This window comes from Gossypium raimondii, chromosome 11 (assembly GCF_025698545.1).
Source record: "Gossypium raimondii isolate GPD5lz chromosome 11, ASM2569854v1, whole genome shotgun sequence".
NCBI classification, from domain to species: Eukaryota; Viridiplantae; Streptophyta; class Magnoliopsida; order Malvales; family Malvaceae; genus Gossypium; species Gossypium raimondii.
The window spans coordinates 62,227,337-62,244,859 of record NC_068575.1 but is presented as its reverse complement, the minus strand read 5'-3'; the positions used below and the strand labels follow the sequence as shown (position 1 = coordinate 62,244,859).

The 17,523-nt window shown below is 28.1% G+C and overlaps 1 protein-coding gene across 1 annotated transcript; it reads left to right on the top strand.

Moving 5' to 3' along the window:
- Positions 1-12,969: 12,969 nt before the first annotated feature.
- On the top strand, positions 12,970-15,222 carry LOC105801798 (scarecrow-like protein 8). Its single transcript, XM_012633088.2, has one exon. The coding sequence runs from the start codon at positions 13,177-13,179 to the stop codon at positions 15,052-15,054; it is 1,878 nt and encodes a 625-aa protein (XP_012488542.1). The 5' UTR covers positions 12,970-13,176; the 3' UTR covers positions 15,055-15,222.
- The last annotated feature ends 2,301 nt before the right edge of the window (positions 15,223-17,523 follow it).

The window sequence follows — 17,523 nt, the reverse complement described above, 5'->3', positions numbered from 1 at the left end:
AAAATTTATAAAATTTTAAATTAGTCCATGATAAAATTATATTTTTGTCTCAAGACGATAAAAATTTCAATCTAGTCTTTTAAAAATTACAAAAATATAAACTATTAAATGCTTAAATTGCATTTCAATTCTGATAAAATCATACAATTTATTTCTGACCCCCAAACAAATTTCTAACTCCAATCTTGACTTAAACTTTACACAGAAAAGGATGCTGATGATTTTTAAAATTAGATTAAAATAATATATAAGTAAATAAAATATTATATTAGTTGTCAACACACTATCCCATTTTATATTAGTTAAAAATATTTTATATATCATAATTAATTTAAAATAAAATATTTATTCTTAAACAATAATTCGAGTTAAGTTGAGTCTGGAATTTAAAATTCTTTCATCCAAAACCTGTCCTTTGGATATATTTATTAAAAAGTTAAAAGCAATGAAAATAACATACATTTTTGAAAAACAAAATAAAAATGAAACTTAATTTAAAAATAAGTGTTTAAAGAGTAAAAATACAATCAAAGTGTAAATAAAGGTCAATTTGTGTTTAATAAATGGGGTGCATACAGTTAATATTTGTTGAAACAACATAATCAATGCAACTTATTTTTGGCCACAAAGCTCATAAATTTTGTATGCTAATCTTACAAACTTGTGAAGCAAAATTAAATAGAGTCTGTTGGGATGTTGAAATCAAATATTTATTGATTATAACAACCCTTATGGGAAATAAAAGTAAATATTCCTTCCAAAGACATTTCCAAACATGAATCGTTTGAATATGTTAAATCGGAATAAAAATGTATTCAACTAAAATTAGATCGATGTAATCGATTTTTAAAATATTTTAATAATTTATTTAATTAAAATCAAACTAACAACTACGGACTTGATACAAGGGCAAGGCCCTACCTCCCCAAATTATAAATTTCATGTGCAGACTTAAAAATTGTTATATGTCTCATTTATTTTAAATATTTTATCATACCATATAAAATACTTCCTTGTATAATTTACACTATATCATATATTTTTCAAAAATTAAATGATAAATGGGTGATAAAAATCAAATTCTAAAATGGTTATCATACCAATAAAATAAGTGTCATCATTCATTAATCATTTAAATAAAAACATTATAACTAAATTATAACTTTTTTAATTAAATAATACTGATGGTGCATTTACCCTAAATACAAAGGAATACAAAATTTGATATTTTATTTCAGAGAAACCAAAATCGGCATGACTTTAATCCGTTTCTGTGAAAACGTTATATTTTTCATGTAAGTTGAACCATCAAGGAGGCGGTAGATCCGGCGACTCGAACTCTTTCTTCCGGCCAATCTAAAGAAGAAAGGCCGAAAAAGAAAAGGTTAAAAAGGAGGGAGAAAAAGCGAAGGGCAGCCAATAAATGCAAAGCCTGCAGCAGCCCATTCCATTCTCTGAGAAATTGTACGATCACGTGGCCTGCACGCTGACGGTTTCGTACGTATTCGAAATAAAATCCTCACCAATGTAAGTGTTAAGTGAACCCACATAATCCAACGGCGAACACTCCACAACCAATTGAAAAAAAAAGCGCCGTCGTCTACGGTGCTCACTGTTGAGAATAAATTAAGAAGGGCAAAAAAGTAGTTCAGATTGTGCAACTGTCTCTACTCTACTGACGTTACCTGCTACAACCTGTTTTGATTTGACAACTCTTAGCTATTTCCGCCCAATATCTCTCACCGGATACACCCGGTAAACGGTAACAAACTCTTTTATTTTCCTCTGTGGCTGGCTGTCAAGTTTTAAAAAAAACTCAAAATATGTAGTTTTTAATTTACCAAATTATTGGATAAACTATATTGATAGTTATTTAACTTTAATTTTTTTTTATTTTAAGTATTTTAAAAGGAAGTTATTGCAATTTAAATATTCATGTTGCATGATTAAATATTTTGATTACCCGTTAAAATCTTAAATGAAAATGAAATTTTCTGTAAATAATATTATTATTTTAAAAATTATACCTCTGGTTCCTTCGGCATTACCTCTCCCATCACCATTTGTCAGAACCAAAAACTTCCAACACCACGGAAGCTGAAGCTGATGTGGAAGAAAAAGACCTCGAAAGTAATTCTTCTCTAAATGGACCCTTTTTGAAGAGAAACAAAACCCTTTCTACCAATCCATTAGCCTTGGTTGGAGCCACTGTGTCCCATATAGAAAGCATGGATTATGAATAATCAGCTTATATATATATATTCTTGAAATAGTCACTAGCTTTCTTTGTTGAATTACTAATTGGATTAATTGCCACTCTTATGTCTCGCTATTGAAATTATTGGAGTGGGTTCTGACGATGGTGATGATGAACAGCATGGCGATGAAACAAAGAAATCAAATGTGTAATTTTTAAAATATTATTATTATTCCATTTCTGTTTGGGATTTTAATGAAATATGTAATATGCATGCCTAAATTGTAAATATTTTTTTTGGATGCTTAAAATGAATTTTTTATAGCTAAATGATGATTTGTGTAATTTATCCAAAAATAAATATATTTTTCGTAACATTCATAACGCCCCATTAAGTTGGCTGAACTACTATTCCTAACAGTGAATATATGTAAATAGAAATAAAAAATGAATTTAATATTTTTAGACGAATATTATTCTAAAACAAATATGGAAATACGAAATAACACTGCATAATATATAAAAGACTTTGTGATGTTTTTTCTCATTAAAAGAGATAAATATTATATATATATACACTAATTTTGATATATGAATTTTAATTTGGTGCAATCGTATACATGAAATTTGAATTATGGTTTATGTATACATGAAATGTTGATTTTGATTCAATTCTACAAATTAAAAGAAATGAATACGTAAATTTATTTTCACGTTGGATTAATATAATTATTTATGTATGCAATACATCAATATATAAAACGATGACAATCCAATAATGTTGCTACTGATTTATGAAAATTAAATCATGTCAAATTTTTATAAAATTATACAAAAGCAAAGTTCATACATAAAATTATACATTAAATCAAAGTTCATGTATAATTTTGATATTTATAAATAAATAAATAGACTTAATAAAGTTTGGATCGAAACTTTTAACTAAAATGAAAAAAAATCAATTAGGTGTGCAAGAAACTCAAACTTTTTAATTAATTTTGATATATATTTTTGTTACATGACAATTAATTTTTATTCTATTGATATTGTTGTTATACCTATATCTTAGAATTAAGAATTATATGAAAATATATAAATATAAAACATGCAATGAATGCACTTTGCATAATTAAGGTGACATTTTTATTTTTAAAATAGAGCATAAGAGCAGCAATTTGTATAAAATTGTTGAGATTTTAATTATGTTCCTTCACACATAGAATTTTTAAAAGAAACATTTTAGAGCATCATTAATTCTATAATTATAACATACTTCGATTAATATGAACATTATTGCCAGTACAGGAGAACGCAGATTCGAGTGTGTTGAAACGCATTATCCTCTTATTTAAGAGTTGGGGAGGGGCTATTGATAGTTCTAAATATTCTGAAAAAAAAAACAGATATGATTAGAATTTATAATAAAATTGTTCTAAGAAAAATGAAAAAAAAAAACTTTGAAAAGAAACTTGACATGAACTCAAAATAATTTTTTCATTACAATGATATTGAAATAATGTTGGGGTTGTAAATGTTTATAGGTGGAGATTAAGGGCTAGTTTGACAATACTTTTGAAAAGTGCTTTTGAAAAATTTGAGTGTTTAGTATTGCTCTTAAAAAGTGCTTTTGAGAAATAAAATGTCCATTTTACACATGATATTATAAAGTAACAAATATGTATTTAAATAATGTTCAAATTAGTTAATATTATGATATTTTAGCAAAAACATAAAAAATAATTTATTATGACTTATTGTTAATATTTTAATATATAATATTAATTTTAAATATTTCTAAGTAATTAATATTAATTACTTATTAAATTTAATTAGAATATATAAACTATATTTGGAAGAAGAAATAGTAATGTCAAAAAGTAAAATATCAGTCAAAAACACTTTTGGGCTGAAAAAGCTAAAATCTCTGAAAAACACTTAAAATAAGTTTAAAAATTTTTACACTCACCTCTGTTCTTTATTACACTTAAAATAAGTTAAAATAAGTTTTTATTATAATGATATTGATGCAATTTACAAAAAAAAATTAAGAACACTCAATTTTAAAAATCTAAAATAAAAAATCAAACAGAATCTAAAATTAAATTAATAATTGTTAAATAATTAATGTTTGGATATGAAATATAGGAAAATTATTATTATTATTATTATTATTATTAAATCTGAAAAGTTAAAACATTAATTAATAAATTTGCAATCATGAAAGCAAAGCAGAATATAATGAATTAGAACATGCATAAAGTTCATAAAAAGTTGATGTTGCTAGCTTAAGGATTATTTAATAAATTTGATTAATATACAAAAGAGCAAGAGAATAATATTTTTTAAAAATAGAATAATTATTTAGATAAGCTTTTAAGGGTTCTTTCATTCTGTATTGCAAAGAATCTCAAACAAAACAATAAAACAAAAGGGAATTAATTGACAAGAAATTTTATTCTATATTCTAACACTGATGGTAAAATACATAGATTTGATTTTTTTTTTCAATGGAAAATTTCACCTAGTTTTGTACTGATTATAAGTACACCAATTGGAACAAGTCAAATAATTGGATTTTATGGTGTTTATTTGGTTGGTTTGTAATTTTATTTATTTTATAAACTAAACTGATTGCAAAGAAAATAACATGTAATTAAAATTAAATAAATTGTATTTTTTAATTTAGTTATTTTTAATTTTAATAATTTTCAAATACAATGAAATGCTAAAAAGATTAAATTACACAATGTGTAAATATATAAATGTTGAGGTTAAATTTTTAGAATCAATACTATACTGAATGTCGTAAAGCGCCAAAAATAAAACTTACTTAAAGGAAAATAATTAGTAGAAAGTAGGATCGGATCCACAAAATTTGGTATAAATTTTATTCTTTCGACTAAAACAAATAAAATAAAAAAGGGTTTGTTTAAAGAAAACTAAAAATTAAAATTAGGGTTTAGAAAAAAATAAAGAGAGTAATAATCAAAGTTTTGGGAAAATTCAATGAGATGAAACTTCTAGTCAAAGTAAATTCTTCATTAGATTCAAAGGTTTTATCATTGATGGAAAGATAAATTTCAATGTTCTTTTATAAATTGGTCATAGTTACTGACAATTGCCAAGTAATTTAAACTCTTCTTACATTATCAATAATCAAGACAATCATCATTAATTACTTCCTTTATTAACAAACAACCCTATAATAATCGCTTAGAAATTTAATTTATAAATAATCTTAAGAACGAAAGAGACGTAATTCTAACCACCAAACGCACAATCAAGATTTATTTAAGTTAAATCGCATGCCCATGCTACACAAATTATCATGCAGTTGTCACAATTATTAGAAATCAATCAATTGACTAATTACCTAATTGACAAAGTAATTACTCTAAGTTATTAAATACTAGCCACATATTTAACAAACCTAAACAATTGTAATTAAACCAGAAAACATGCAAATACCAGATAACAAATAATAGATTAAGAGCATTTAATTCTCACAAACTTTTGGAATCAAACTTCAAATATTACTTCAACTAGAAAAGAAAAGTTTAGCAATCCATAAGAAAATAAAACCCAAATTGAAGTAAAATTGAAAGTGGAGATAATTCATCTCTTTTCTACGATCCTATATATAGAGTTTATGGGTTTTAAATGATTTCAAACTAGGGTTACAAACTTGATTTAGACTAAAATACTTAAAAAGACAGAAGTAGCCTTGCATCTCAGTTTTAAAACAGTGAACAGACCCATAAGGCATAAAAAGTAGCGTCGTGGCTTGGTGAAACGGTGCTACAGTCGAGGCTCGGGGCACTAGATACTGGGTTGGGTTGTAAGGCCACAGCTCGATCGTCCTTGTTTGGGCCTTTTTAAGACACACTCCTTCCATTCACTGTGACTCGCAACACTGCCTTCTAAGCTGATATCCACCTAATTCAAGTTACAAAAACACTCACTTGTAACCAACTAACATAAAATCAAACTAAAAATAGAGAAAAATAGCAAAGCATGCATAAACAATACTAAATGCAGAAACGAAGCTAAAACACAATATTTCGCTCATGGAACAATAAGAAGTAAAGCAACAGGGGTTCGAAATATATAAAATATGAGTGCTTATCGTTGACACAATTTATAAATGTTCAAGGTTAAAGTTGCTGTTATGCTATTATGTAAAATTTAAAAGTTATCACCGTTAGTCAACCGGTGACCAAAACAGACAAAACTGAATAGTAGAGTGATTATTTTGTAATTTTTCACAGTTAAGTGACCCAAAAAAATACTAATAGTTGGGTGACTACTAGAGTAGTTCACCCATTGTTTTAATTAGAACAATGTATTACAAAACATAATGAAGTGATAATTTGAATAGTTTATATTTTCAAACTTAGACTAAATTAAATATCAACAAAACTCACGAGTAAAAAGATTTAAACTGAAATAAATCTGAAAAGATCCACCCCGATTTAAATACAATGAAACTCAAACTTAAACCATCAAAATATCAAAAGCTTGATCTTGTTAGCAAAATGTAATGCATGTAAATCATTTTTCAAACTTAAATTTTTTAAAATTTTATGCAAATGTATGTAAAACAATTTCAATTTTTTTATAAAACTAATTTAATAATGATAAAAATTTTCGTCGGTGTATTTTTTTCATAAATTCTTAATTGCAAACAAAATTTTGCTGAAGAGGACAAAATTCTCACAAATTTATTTGGAAAAAAAATCATTAAAACAATTACACATCATGTTAATAACATGGTGCCAAACTTTTAGCGACCAGCCGTTCTTCACATGCCCAGGGGAGAATCCTTCATTGTCGCTTGATTTTAAGCAAAGAAATTAAAAAAAAAATATTTAATATATATATATATACAGTTTTAAATAATTTAAAATATTTAATCATATATTCAATTAAAATTAATAGATAAAAATCAATTATTACAAATTATAAAGGTGATATGATAGAATAACAAATTACAAATCGGAGATAATCTAGATCATCGGGTTAGGTTTAGATAAGATTTTTCATGTCTCTTATCAATCTGAATTAAATTTAAATAATAAAATATTTTAAATTAAATTTAATTGTTAAATATAAAATACTTTTTATACCTTATTAATTTTTGAACAGTGAAATCAACTTTTTGATCTGAATGAGTTTAGGCTTGAAATCTTGTTGGAGCTAGGTTGCGGCCTCGACTCAACTTATTGATAGGTGTATCCATGACTCACACTTCAACGAGATTTAAGTCAAAACAAATTTAAACAAAGAATAGAATCTGAATTTGGACATCAATATGTAAAAATAAAATGGTGATCAAATTTATTACATCAACAGATTTTTATTTAATCGGTCAAACTGTTAACTTAATAATAATTAAATAAAAAATTATAAGAGGTTAAACCATTGGTTTTTTTGTTCCATTCTCGATTTGTTATCAATTTACAATAATTTATTGTATTTCCGATTACACTCCACTAATCAAACTCATCAAAACATGATTTTTCTATTCAACCATCTAATCCAACCATCAAAAGGTTTTTTTTTTTAATGAAGTTATAACACACAAGAAGATAGAATCTTTATGAGATTATGGAAGATCTTTGAAAAATCTCTGGAGAACAAATGCATTTTTAACTGTTTATTACAAGGTTGGATGATTCACATGAATCCCTTTTAAAGCCAACTTGATTTAATCATTTCTCTCAAATTGGCTTTCAGTGGGGACTAAATTTTGGACCCCCCCCCCCCCCCATTTCCCTTTATAAAAACCAAATATTTCAACTTTTATTATTTTTTAAGTATTTTACCCTTATTCACATAACTTGATTAATGTAATTAATTTAAAGTAATTATTATTTGGTATTAATGAATTTTTTAATTTTGCAAATAAGATTAAAAAGTCGTATATGTTTAAAAAATTTAAATACCAAAATATCTTATGAAATTCAAAAATGTGAATTATTAAAGTATTAAATAATCATCCAATTTAAAGAATATTAGAATAACATAAACTTATATCTCATAATTACGTGAATCCGTCAAACATTACAGAATATAATACTTTTTTTCATTGAATATAATACCTTTAGTATAAAATGAATAATATTTTATTATTTGCTTCTCTGAAATTTAGGCTACTAATAGTATTAGCAGTATTTTTTTATTAAAGAAAGTAAAGGTCAGTGTTTATTAAGTAATAACACTTTTATAAGACAATATGTGAAATAAAATTTATAACTAAAATTATTTATATTACGAATTTTTTATTTCGTCGGCTTTTTGGGATTTTCGCGTCTATAATTCCTAGGCATGCATGGGACCAATCTTTTTCATTGAATTCCTGTGTTTCTCACTAAATGTGGACCGCTTTTCATGCATACATATATATATTTCAAGTATTAAAACATTAAATTAAAAATCCGTCTTTAAATTAAGTAATCTCCCACATTATTTTCGGGGTTTATGGGAGCGTGGATTTCGTGTGTCATGGATGGCGTGTGGGTTTAGCGTGTCCAAACCCGAAGAGTCGGCGGCAATTCGATTCCTTTTGTGAACCGGCTATCCCCGGTTAAAAGAATACCGCTTAAAACCAAACGGGGCCCCACAACAATGGTTATTTAATTAAATGACGTTGCTGCCCCCCTTTTAATCTTATGTTATTAAGGTTTTATTTTTTTCAAATTAAATTAAGTAATTAACTAACCAGAGAAAGAAGAAAATGTTTAAAAAGATGGAGACTTGGGTTTTAAGTATTAAAGATATTATGTTAAATTAAAATAGGCGGGTTTTAATTTTTTTCATTTATTTGTGGATTTTAGTTTAGTTAGTTAGTCAGATTGATTTAGTTATCAGTTTGTGTTCTAATAGTTTGATTATTTGTTCTTGTTTTAGTTTGCTTGTATGGTAACAATTTGATTCAACGCCAAATAGTTAATCAGACATGTATTTGTACTTATATTTTGATTGTATTATACTTCGTGAACTTTCAAAAAGAAAAAGAGGTTAAGAAAAGAGTGGAGATTATTCGGAGGACTTAAATTTTGTGTTTTGAGATGCTTTATGATGCTTAAATTAATAGGGAAAGAAAAAACAAGTTGAATATATGTATTTAGCAAAGTAATGATAGTATTAGTAAAAACACCTATGAAAATAAATATACCTATCTTGATGTTATTTATTGTGTAGGAGTGCATAAAGGATAAATTTATTGAGGCATGTGTTCTTAATATGATAGAATTGTGATTTCAAACTCTTTGCTCGATTTAAATAGGTTGATAATTACTTGCTTTTTTAATTTATTTAAATTTTAATTTTTTTCTTCGGGTGAAATAATAATTTAACAAATAAATTAAAAGCTCAAATCAATAACAAAATACATGTAAAACGAATTGATATTTTGTTTATCTCACTCATATAAATAACAAAAACGTGTATATTATAATTTATACACACATATGATTATAATGTTATTAAGCAAAATACTTGATGATGGTGAATCACGTTACCTCTAAAAAACTTTGGGATAAAGTATTTTAATATTCAAATAAATTAAAATTTTTTAAATTATAATAAAATTAAAACATGGATAAACGGAAAAAATAAAAAACCGAAAAATGGAAGCTGATAAGTGGGAGATGTGATACCATTTGACACGTGTCGACGTGGGATGTTTTGATTCTGTTTGATGAGAAGAAAAAACATATAGTTAAATAAACGGAAAGTAGTTTTAGTTTTACTTTTTCGTAACCAATTTTTTCCATAAGATTTTGCCTAACACGCAACCTATTGCAAATTGTCAAATTTTTCATTCTTTTGCCTTCTTTATTGCACGGAATAATATAAATTTAATATAAATTACAAGTAATAAATATTTAATAATTAAAATAATTTATTTATAATAATATAAATCACAAATATTCAATCAACTGTAACTAAAAAATTGAAAACTTACAAGAGTTCCAAATGTTAAAATTATTATTTCTCTATAAGCAATAGAAAGAGCCATTTTAAAATATATATTTTATATTTGCTATTAAATATTTTTAATGACACGTTGATGCTACGTATCATCTCAAATATTAAATATATTAAATATATATTATATGAAAGGGCTAAAATCCTACAACGGTGGAAAGCTGCAATTTAGCCATCTTTTACTTATTCCAACTCAAAATAAATTTTATTTATTTTTCGAATAAATATTATTCTGTTCGAATTATGTTTAACATAACGACACATATTATACCTGGAACCGATAAATTTAGCTAATAATTATAAATTATACAAATAATTTTTCTAAAGTTTTTATAATTATATTTTTATACCGTGTCTCTAAATCAAATTGATAATACTGCTAATTTTAGTAAATTTTATTTTTAAGTAATTTTATATTTTGTCAACCAAATAAAAATACTAACTTTCAATCTAATGAATCAAATAAGATAATATGAATATACTTAGTAATAATCTTACATTTCAATAATCCCATTACAAGATATTGTTGTATTACATGAATTAAACGACTAAAGTTATTGATTGAATTGGTATCACATGTAAAGTGAAGTTTTACAATAATTTTAGATATTTTAAGAATTGAATAGATTAAACTTTTATGTTTAGAGGAAATTCAAAAGAAATTACAATTTGAATGAGTGGTTCAATTGTAAATTTTAAGAAAATGGATGAAGGGTTAAATAAAAATTTTTAATATCCTTTGGATGCAATTCTTTCCCATTTATTTTGATATTTTACTATATTTAAGGTTGCCAACTGCCTCTCCCAACTTAAGTGTCGTGTAATATAGTATACTTTAAAGATATTTAATTATAAATTATTATTTGATATATATATATATATATATATTGTTATTTTAAAATATTAATTAAGATCATGTGTGTCAACTTTAAAAACTCCAGTATATATTAAAGAATCTTGGGGTTGACCTTCCTATTATTAGAGGTAATACTTTAAAACAAAATAAAAATATGGAATATAAAAATTAATCAAAATAAAATGCTAGTATAAATATAGTAACTTATTGATTTTATATGGCATTAAAAATCATGTATTAAAATGTTATATAGAATCTAAAATTACAGTATTGCAAGTATGAAATGTACATATTGTAAAGATTTAATATTATCATCATGCAAATCTTAATAATAAGTTGGTTAACTATTCTTATTTAATATAAATTAAAATTATTTTCTTTTCATCCCACTAAATAGTTTTTAGTTTAATTTTTGTTTGTTAAAAATTATTATAGATAAAAAATAGATCACCAAACTTTCAATGAAATAGTTTTAAATATTTTTATAAAATTTAATTAATTAAAATATTTTAAAAATTAAGGTGGAAGGTAAAAACAGTGACGAGTGTAGAATTTTTTAATAAGGGCTGAAATTTAATTGTAATTTTTTATAGGTCAAAATATAAATATATTATGCATTATTTTTTTAATTTTAAGGGATAAAATATAATTTTATAGGTATTGTATTTATAAAATAACTAAATTTTAAAACTCCTATCTGCCCCTCAAATTCAACTCGGCTAGAAGAAAAAAGAATATTAAGTGAGACTAAAATAATGAATTCGATTATAAATTTCAATAATTTTCGATTTAATAAAAATAATCAATTAATGTAAAATGGAATCGGTTAAATCGATTTTAAGGGAATTTTTGTTCACGTATGAAATTCTAGTGTTTGACTACTATTTTGATCGGTCCAATTTTGGTTCACTGACGGGTGGCCAGGTAAAATCCAAATTACTTGTTCTAGTGCGAAAACGGTCATTTTCACACCAAATATCTTGTCAAATTCGGTTAAATTACAGCCGTTTACCAACTTTACTTTAATTTAAAGAAAATAAAAATAAAAACCATAATGACTTTCGTATTCAAACCATACTTGTGTTATTTTAACGAATGAATAAATCTTATGCACTCAAAATTATCATATAGAAAACGAGTAGAATAGCTGTTTCTTAGCTGAAGCTTTAATAAATTCTGTTTTTGGTTTTAATGCATAAAATATTTAAATTATAAAATTATATAATTTTTTAGGTGTGGAAAATGAATATTTTAAGGTCGGGGCTAAACCTTTTAATGGATTTTGAAATTCTCTGCCCGAAACGAACACGTGTCGGTAAGAATGTAAGAGAATCAACCGGGAATCGTCGGTTAAGGTTAGGACAAACCGAGGTACTGGAATTTCGAATCAGCGAAACAAGCCACGAGAAGTTTACAAATTCACGGGGCGGTTACCGCGAGTTCCATCAAAGCTCAACCTCATTGCTCCACGTAGTCCATAAATCGCTTTCGTTGTTGTTCTGGATTGCATTTCTTGGGTTATTGTCGCTCGCCTTTTTAAACAGTTGGTAACTGTCCTGTCAGGTGATCAAATTCCCAACCAAACACCCTTTCCCCCTATTTGAATTTCACACAATTTGAAATTCAAGTCCGACGATCACTTTGCTCATCGCGTGGTAACCACTTTCCTTTGTTTTTTAATTGCGTTCTCATTTGCGTGTGGTCAAAGCTCGGGTAAGACAAGTGGTGCTTGTTTCAAACTGCTGGCAAAAGAACCTATATCCAATGTAAAAGAAGAGTTGGTCTTATGGTTTTAATTTTGAAAAAATAATATGTAATCACCGCACGCTGCCAAATCACGAAGAATTAACGGCCATGATCTAATCCTTGTATTTGATCAAGTCTGTTCACATTAATTTAAATAGAAAACCGAAAACCACTAAATAAAAACCAGATGGATTTTGGAAGCTCTCTCTCTCTCTTCATTAACCTTTTCTCCGTTACATTCAGATAATCATTTATTCGCCATTAGCGAAACTCTCTCTTTCGCTTTTGTCATGCGTTTCTTAGGAAGTTTGATTCTTTGAACCCTCTGCTTCTTTTTTTTCTTTTCTTTTTAAACTGTTTACCTGAAGAGAGAGTGGGAGGTGAAATGGCGTCGGGATTCTCTGGGGGTGGCCCAGATTTTTACGGTGGGTTAGCCGGTAGATCGGTGGTTAACACTGGTACCATCAACAACAACCAAACGACTGCACCGTACCGGACACAGGTCCCCGGAATGTTCATGGACACGTCGTCTCAGATCGTGAACCGAGCAACGCCTGGTTTCATCGGGAAGCGAACACTAGCGGATTTTCAAACGCAACAAGCACTAAACAATAATCCCGGTCGTCTTTTTCTCCGTTCGGTTAAGCCCAGAACTTACCAGCATACTTCTCCGATTTCTCCGTTATCTCCAATCGATTTACCGTCCAACTTGTCGCCTGATGTTATGAGTAATTTCTCGTCTCCTTCTTCTTGCATGTCGCAGCGGTATGGTTTGCCGCTTTTACAGCAACTGAGGCCGCAACAGGTTCCTCTTGGTATCAACACCGGGGCTACAATCCAGGCCGTGAGCACTGGGTTATCAGGTGGTCCGTACATGAACCAGGTTTCGACGCGGGTTGTTCAGCCGCACGACCCGGAAAAGAAAATGATGAATCAACTTCAAGATCTGGAGAAACAGCTGTTGGACGACGATAACGACGAAGGAGACGCTGTTTCTGTTATTACCAATATCAACAGTGAGTGGTCTGAAACGATACAAAACTTGATTGGTTCAACCGGCAGCCCTAACAACCCGATTGCCCCATCACCTACATCAACCACTTCATCGTGCTCGTCCACGTCATCGACGGCTTCTCCAGCTTCACCTTGTTCAAAGCAGACAATATTGGATGCCGCAGCCGCTATTTCCGAGGGCAAAAACGACGTCGTTAACGAGATCCTGACCCGATTAGCTCAAGCTGCTAACTCAAAAGGTAGCTCAGAACAGAGGTTGATGGAGTGCATGCTATCAGCTCTTAAATCGAGGGTTAACTCGGTTGAAAACCCACCACCGGTGGCCGAGTTGTTCAGCAAAGAACACGCTGCTTCAACTCAGTTGCTTTATGATCTGTCTCCTTGTTTTAAACTCGGGTTCTTGGCTGCTAATCAGGCTATCCTCGATGCCACTTTAGACAAACCAAGCTGTAATAAGTTTCATGTTGTTGATTTTGATTTTGGGTTAGGGGGGCAGTACATGAATCTTCTCCACGCGCTTTCTGAGCGTGGGAATGGGAAGCCTGCAACAGTAAAGATCACTGCCATTGCTGATAACGGTGGAGATGAAAGGTTGAAGACGGTTGGCGATAGGTTGAGTCAATTTGCAGAAAGTTACGGAGTGAGTTTGAAATTTAATGTGATATCCGGACTCAAACTCAGCGATCTGAGTCGCGACTCACTGGGTATTGAACAAGACGAACCATTGGCCGTTAATTTCGCGTTCAAGCTTTACCGGATGCCGGACGAAAGCGTCTCCATCGAGAATCCAAGAGACGAGCTCTTGCGCCGCGTGAAAGGATTAGCACCGCGCGTGGTGACATTAGTGGAACAAGAAATGAACACGAATACGGCGCCGTTCGCGTCAAGGGTGGGAGAAGCATGCGGATATTACGGAGCTTTATTCGACTCGGTTGAGTCGACCGTGTTGAGGGATAACCCGGACCGAGCGAAGCTAGAGGAAGGGCTGTTACGCAAAATCGCCAACTCAGTTGCTTGTGAAGGTAGGGACCGCGTTGAAAGATGCGAGGTTTTCGGGAAGTGGCGGGCCCGGATGAGCATGGCGGGGTTCGAGTTAAAGCCACTGAGCCAAACCGTTGCCGAAACGATGCGCGCCAAACTCAACTCAGGCAACCGAGTCAACCCAGGATTCACCGTTAAAGAAGAAAACGGAGGTGTTAACTTCGGTTGGCTGGGCCGAACACTCACCGTCGCATCTGCTTGGCGTTAAACTTGGCTTTCCCTCATTTCTCTCTCTAATAATAAAATTATTATATTATTATTAATTGTTATTATATTTTTAACGTTTTCCTTAGAAGAAAAAGAATATGAAAAAGCGAGAGAAAAAAAAATCCCACCAAACCCAAATAATAAAAAGGAGTGTTTGGATTGGAAGAAATTTCTGCGTCTCATTAATGGTTTTTTTTTTTTTTTTTTTTTACATTTTTGTGTGTGAAATGAAGTGTTCGGTATAATGCTGACTTGTGGATATGGCATGATTTGTGGTTTGCTCTCTCGTTATATAATTACCAACAATTCATGGATTTTATTTTCTGGATTTTTATCATTATTATTTTTCGCATTTTTTATGCTTAGTTAAATTAATTCTAGCTGTTTGAATGTTACGTGTTGGAATCTAATTGGAGCTTCCTTGTAAACCGCATAATACTTTCTTAACAATGTAATTCTGGTTGCCAACTTTTTTTATTAAAATTTCAAATTGGTTTTTTCTTTAAATTATGGTTATCATTTGGTTTTATAGCAAAAAGTACCGTAGAGAGGTTTCTATTTCATTTTATTAAGTAAATTAATTATTTTATTAAATGTTAAAAGTGTCATCTACTTTAATCTATGTACATGTGTCACTATTTGATTAATCATCAACTAATAAGTTTTGAATAGTATAAAAGAATGAATTTTTAATCAAAATGATCAATTTGCTATTTCATTTGACGTATATAAATTAATTTGTCCATTTTTTGTAGAAAACAAAATGTAATTCGACGTTTAATATATGAACCTCTATGATACTTTAACTAGCAAAGATTCGGATTTAACTTTTTTCCTTTTTGTAATTTGAAACATTCTATTATCTTTACTTTTCAAGACATTAAATATTAATTTTTAAAAGATTTACATATATATATATATATATGTTTGAGTAATTAAATCATAAAATTAAATTAATCAACACTTTCTTAGTAAAATTTTGTAACATGTGTTATTAATTTTGTTCTAAGTTGCGCAAACAATACAGATAGAGTTTTTTCAAAAATATATTTTTAAATTATTATTTAAAATATATGACCGCTTAATCCACTTATGAAATAAAAGAAATTATCACTATTGTACGAAATAATTATTATATATTGTGTTTTATAAGATTATATATTGCATTTTAAAAATAATAATATTTTAATCTATTGAGTTTTAATTCGATTGACATGGGCATTGTTGTTAATGCAGGAGGACGTAGATTCGAGTGCGTTGAAATATATTATCTTTCTATTTATAGGTTGAGAGGGATTATGGATAATTTTAAGTATAATTCTAAGCATTATATAAAAAAGAACTGATATAATCAAAATTTATAATAAATAATAATAATGTTTTATAACCTTGTTTGATACACATAATAAATACACCTATCTACTATCGTAATAAAAAGGAATGATGGAAACAAGCAATAGGAAAAGAGAATAATAACTTTCCGTTTTTCAAATAAATAGTTTTCAACAATTTTTAAAGCCATTTGCCACTTCTCTTGTCTCACTATTTATGAAGATAGATTTTTTTTTAATTTTTTGTGGAATGGGTATTTTACTGAAAAATAATAATTATTTGCTTATTCAATTTTATTCCATTATATTTGTTTCCTTAAAAAAAAAAGGTTCACTGAAATTTGAAAGGTGACTCTCACTATTTTTTTTTATGTACAAATTGATAAATGGTATTGCTTTCATAGGAATTATCAAAGTATCCTAAAGATTATCATTGGCAAAATAAGTATTTATTTTTTATTTATTTAAGATTTTGGATTTGCTTTGGTCATTGTTTGCTTCACATACATTGGTCATGATTAGTTCATCTCTACATTGGGCACTTATAATACTCTCAAATTAGTTACAAATATGTAACTCATATATTATCATTTAGTATATTCTTAAAGCAAAAAAATTGCAAAAGTTTAAAATAATGACTTGTCTCTTGTAACATATTGAAATTTTAAATAATAAACAAATTAAACCCATCATCATTTTAATCCTATTTATTTTCACTGACAAATTATATTATAATAATCAATAATGTATTATCGAGTGTGGGTTGGCATTTATTTATAAGAAAATATTTGATACACCGATAATGTATATGTCTCATGCATCATCCGTTAATAACAAGATGATATATTATCATTTGTTTAAGAAAAAAATTAAAGGATTTTAAAATAAATATAAATAATTTTATTTAAAATAATAAATATGATATATATTTTTAAACATAAATAAACACAAAAAACATAAAATCTAAAATAAACTCCTAAGGGAGTCATAGGAGTTAATAGAGGTATTTTAGATAGTACAAAAATCAATAGGTATAATTTAGACATTGGCACTTAATAAAAACTATTTAAAATTTTTAAAAAAGTTAATTAGTTTATCTATAAATTTTAAATTTTTATTATATTTTAGTTATTTTATTT

Bases quoted from the DNA above. Each gene is read 5' to 3' on its own strand.
- LOC105801798 (XM_012633088.2), top strand. From the start codon at position 13,177: ATGGCGTCGGGATTCTCTGGGGGTGGCCCAGATTTTTACGGTGGGTTA.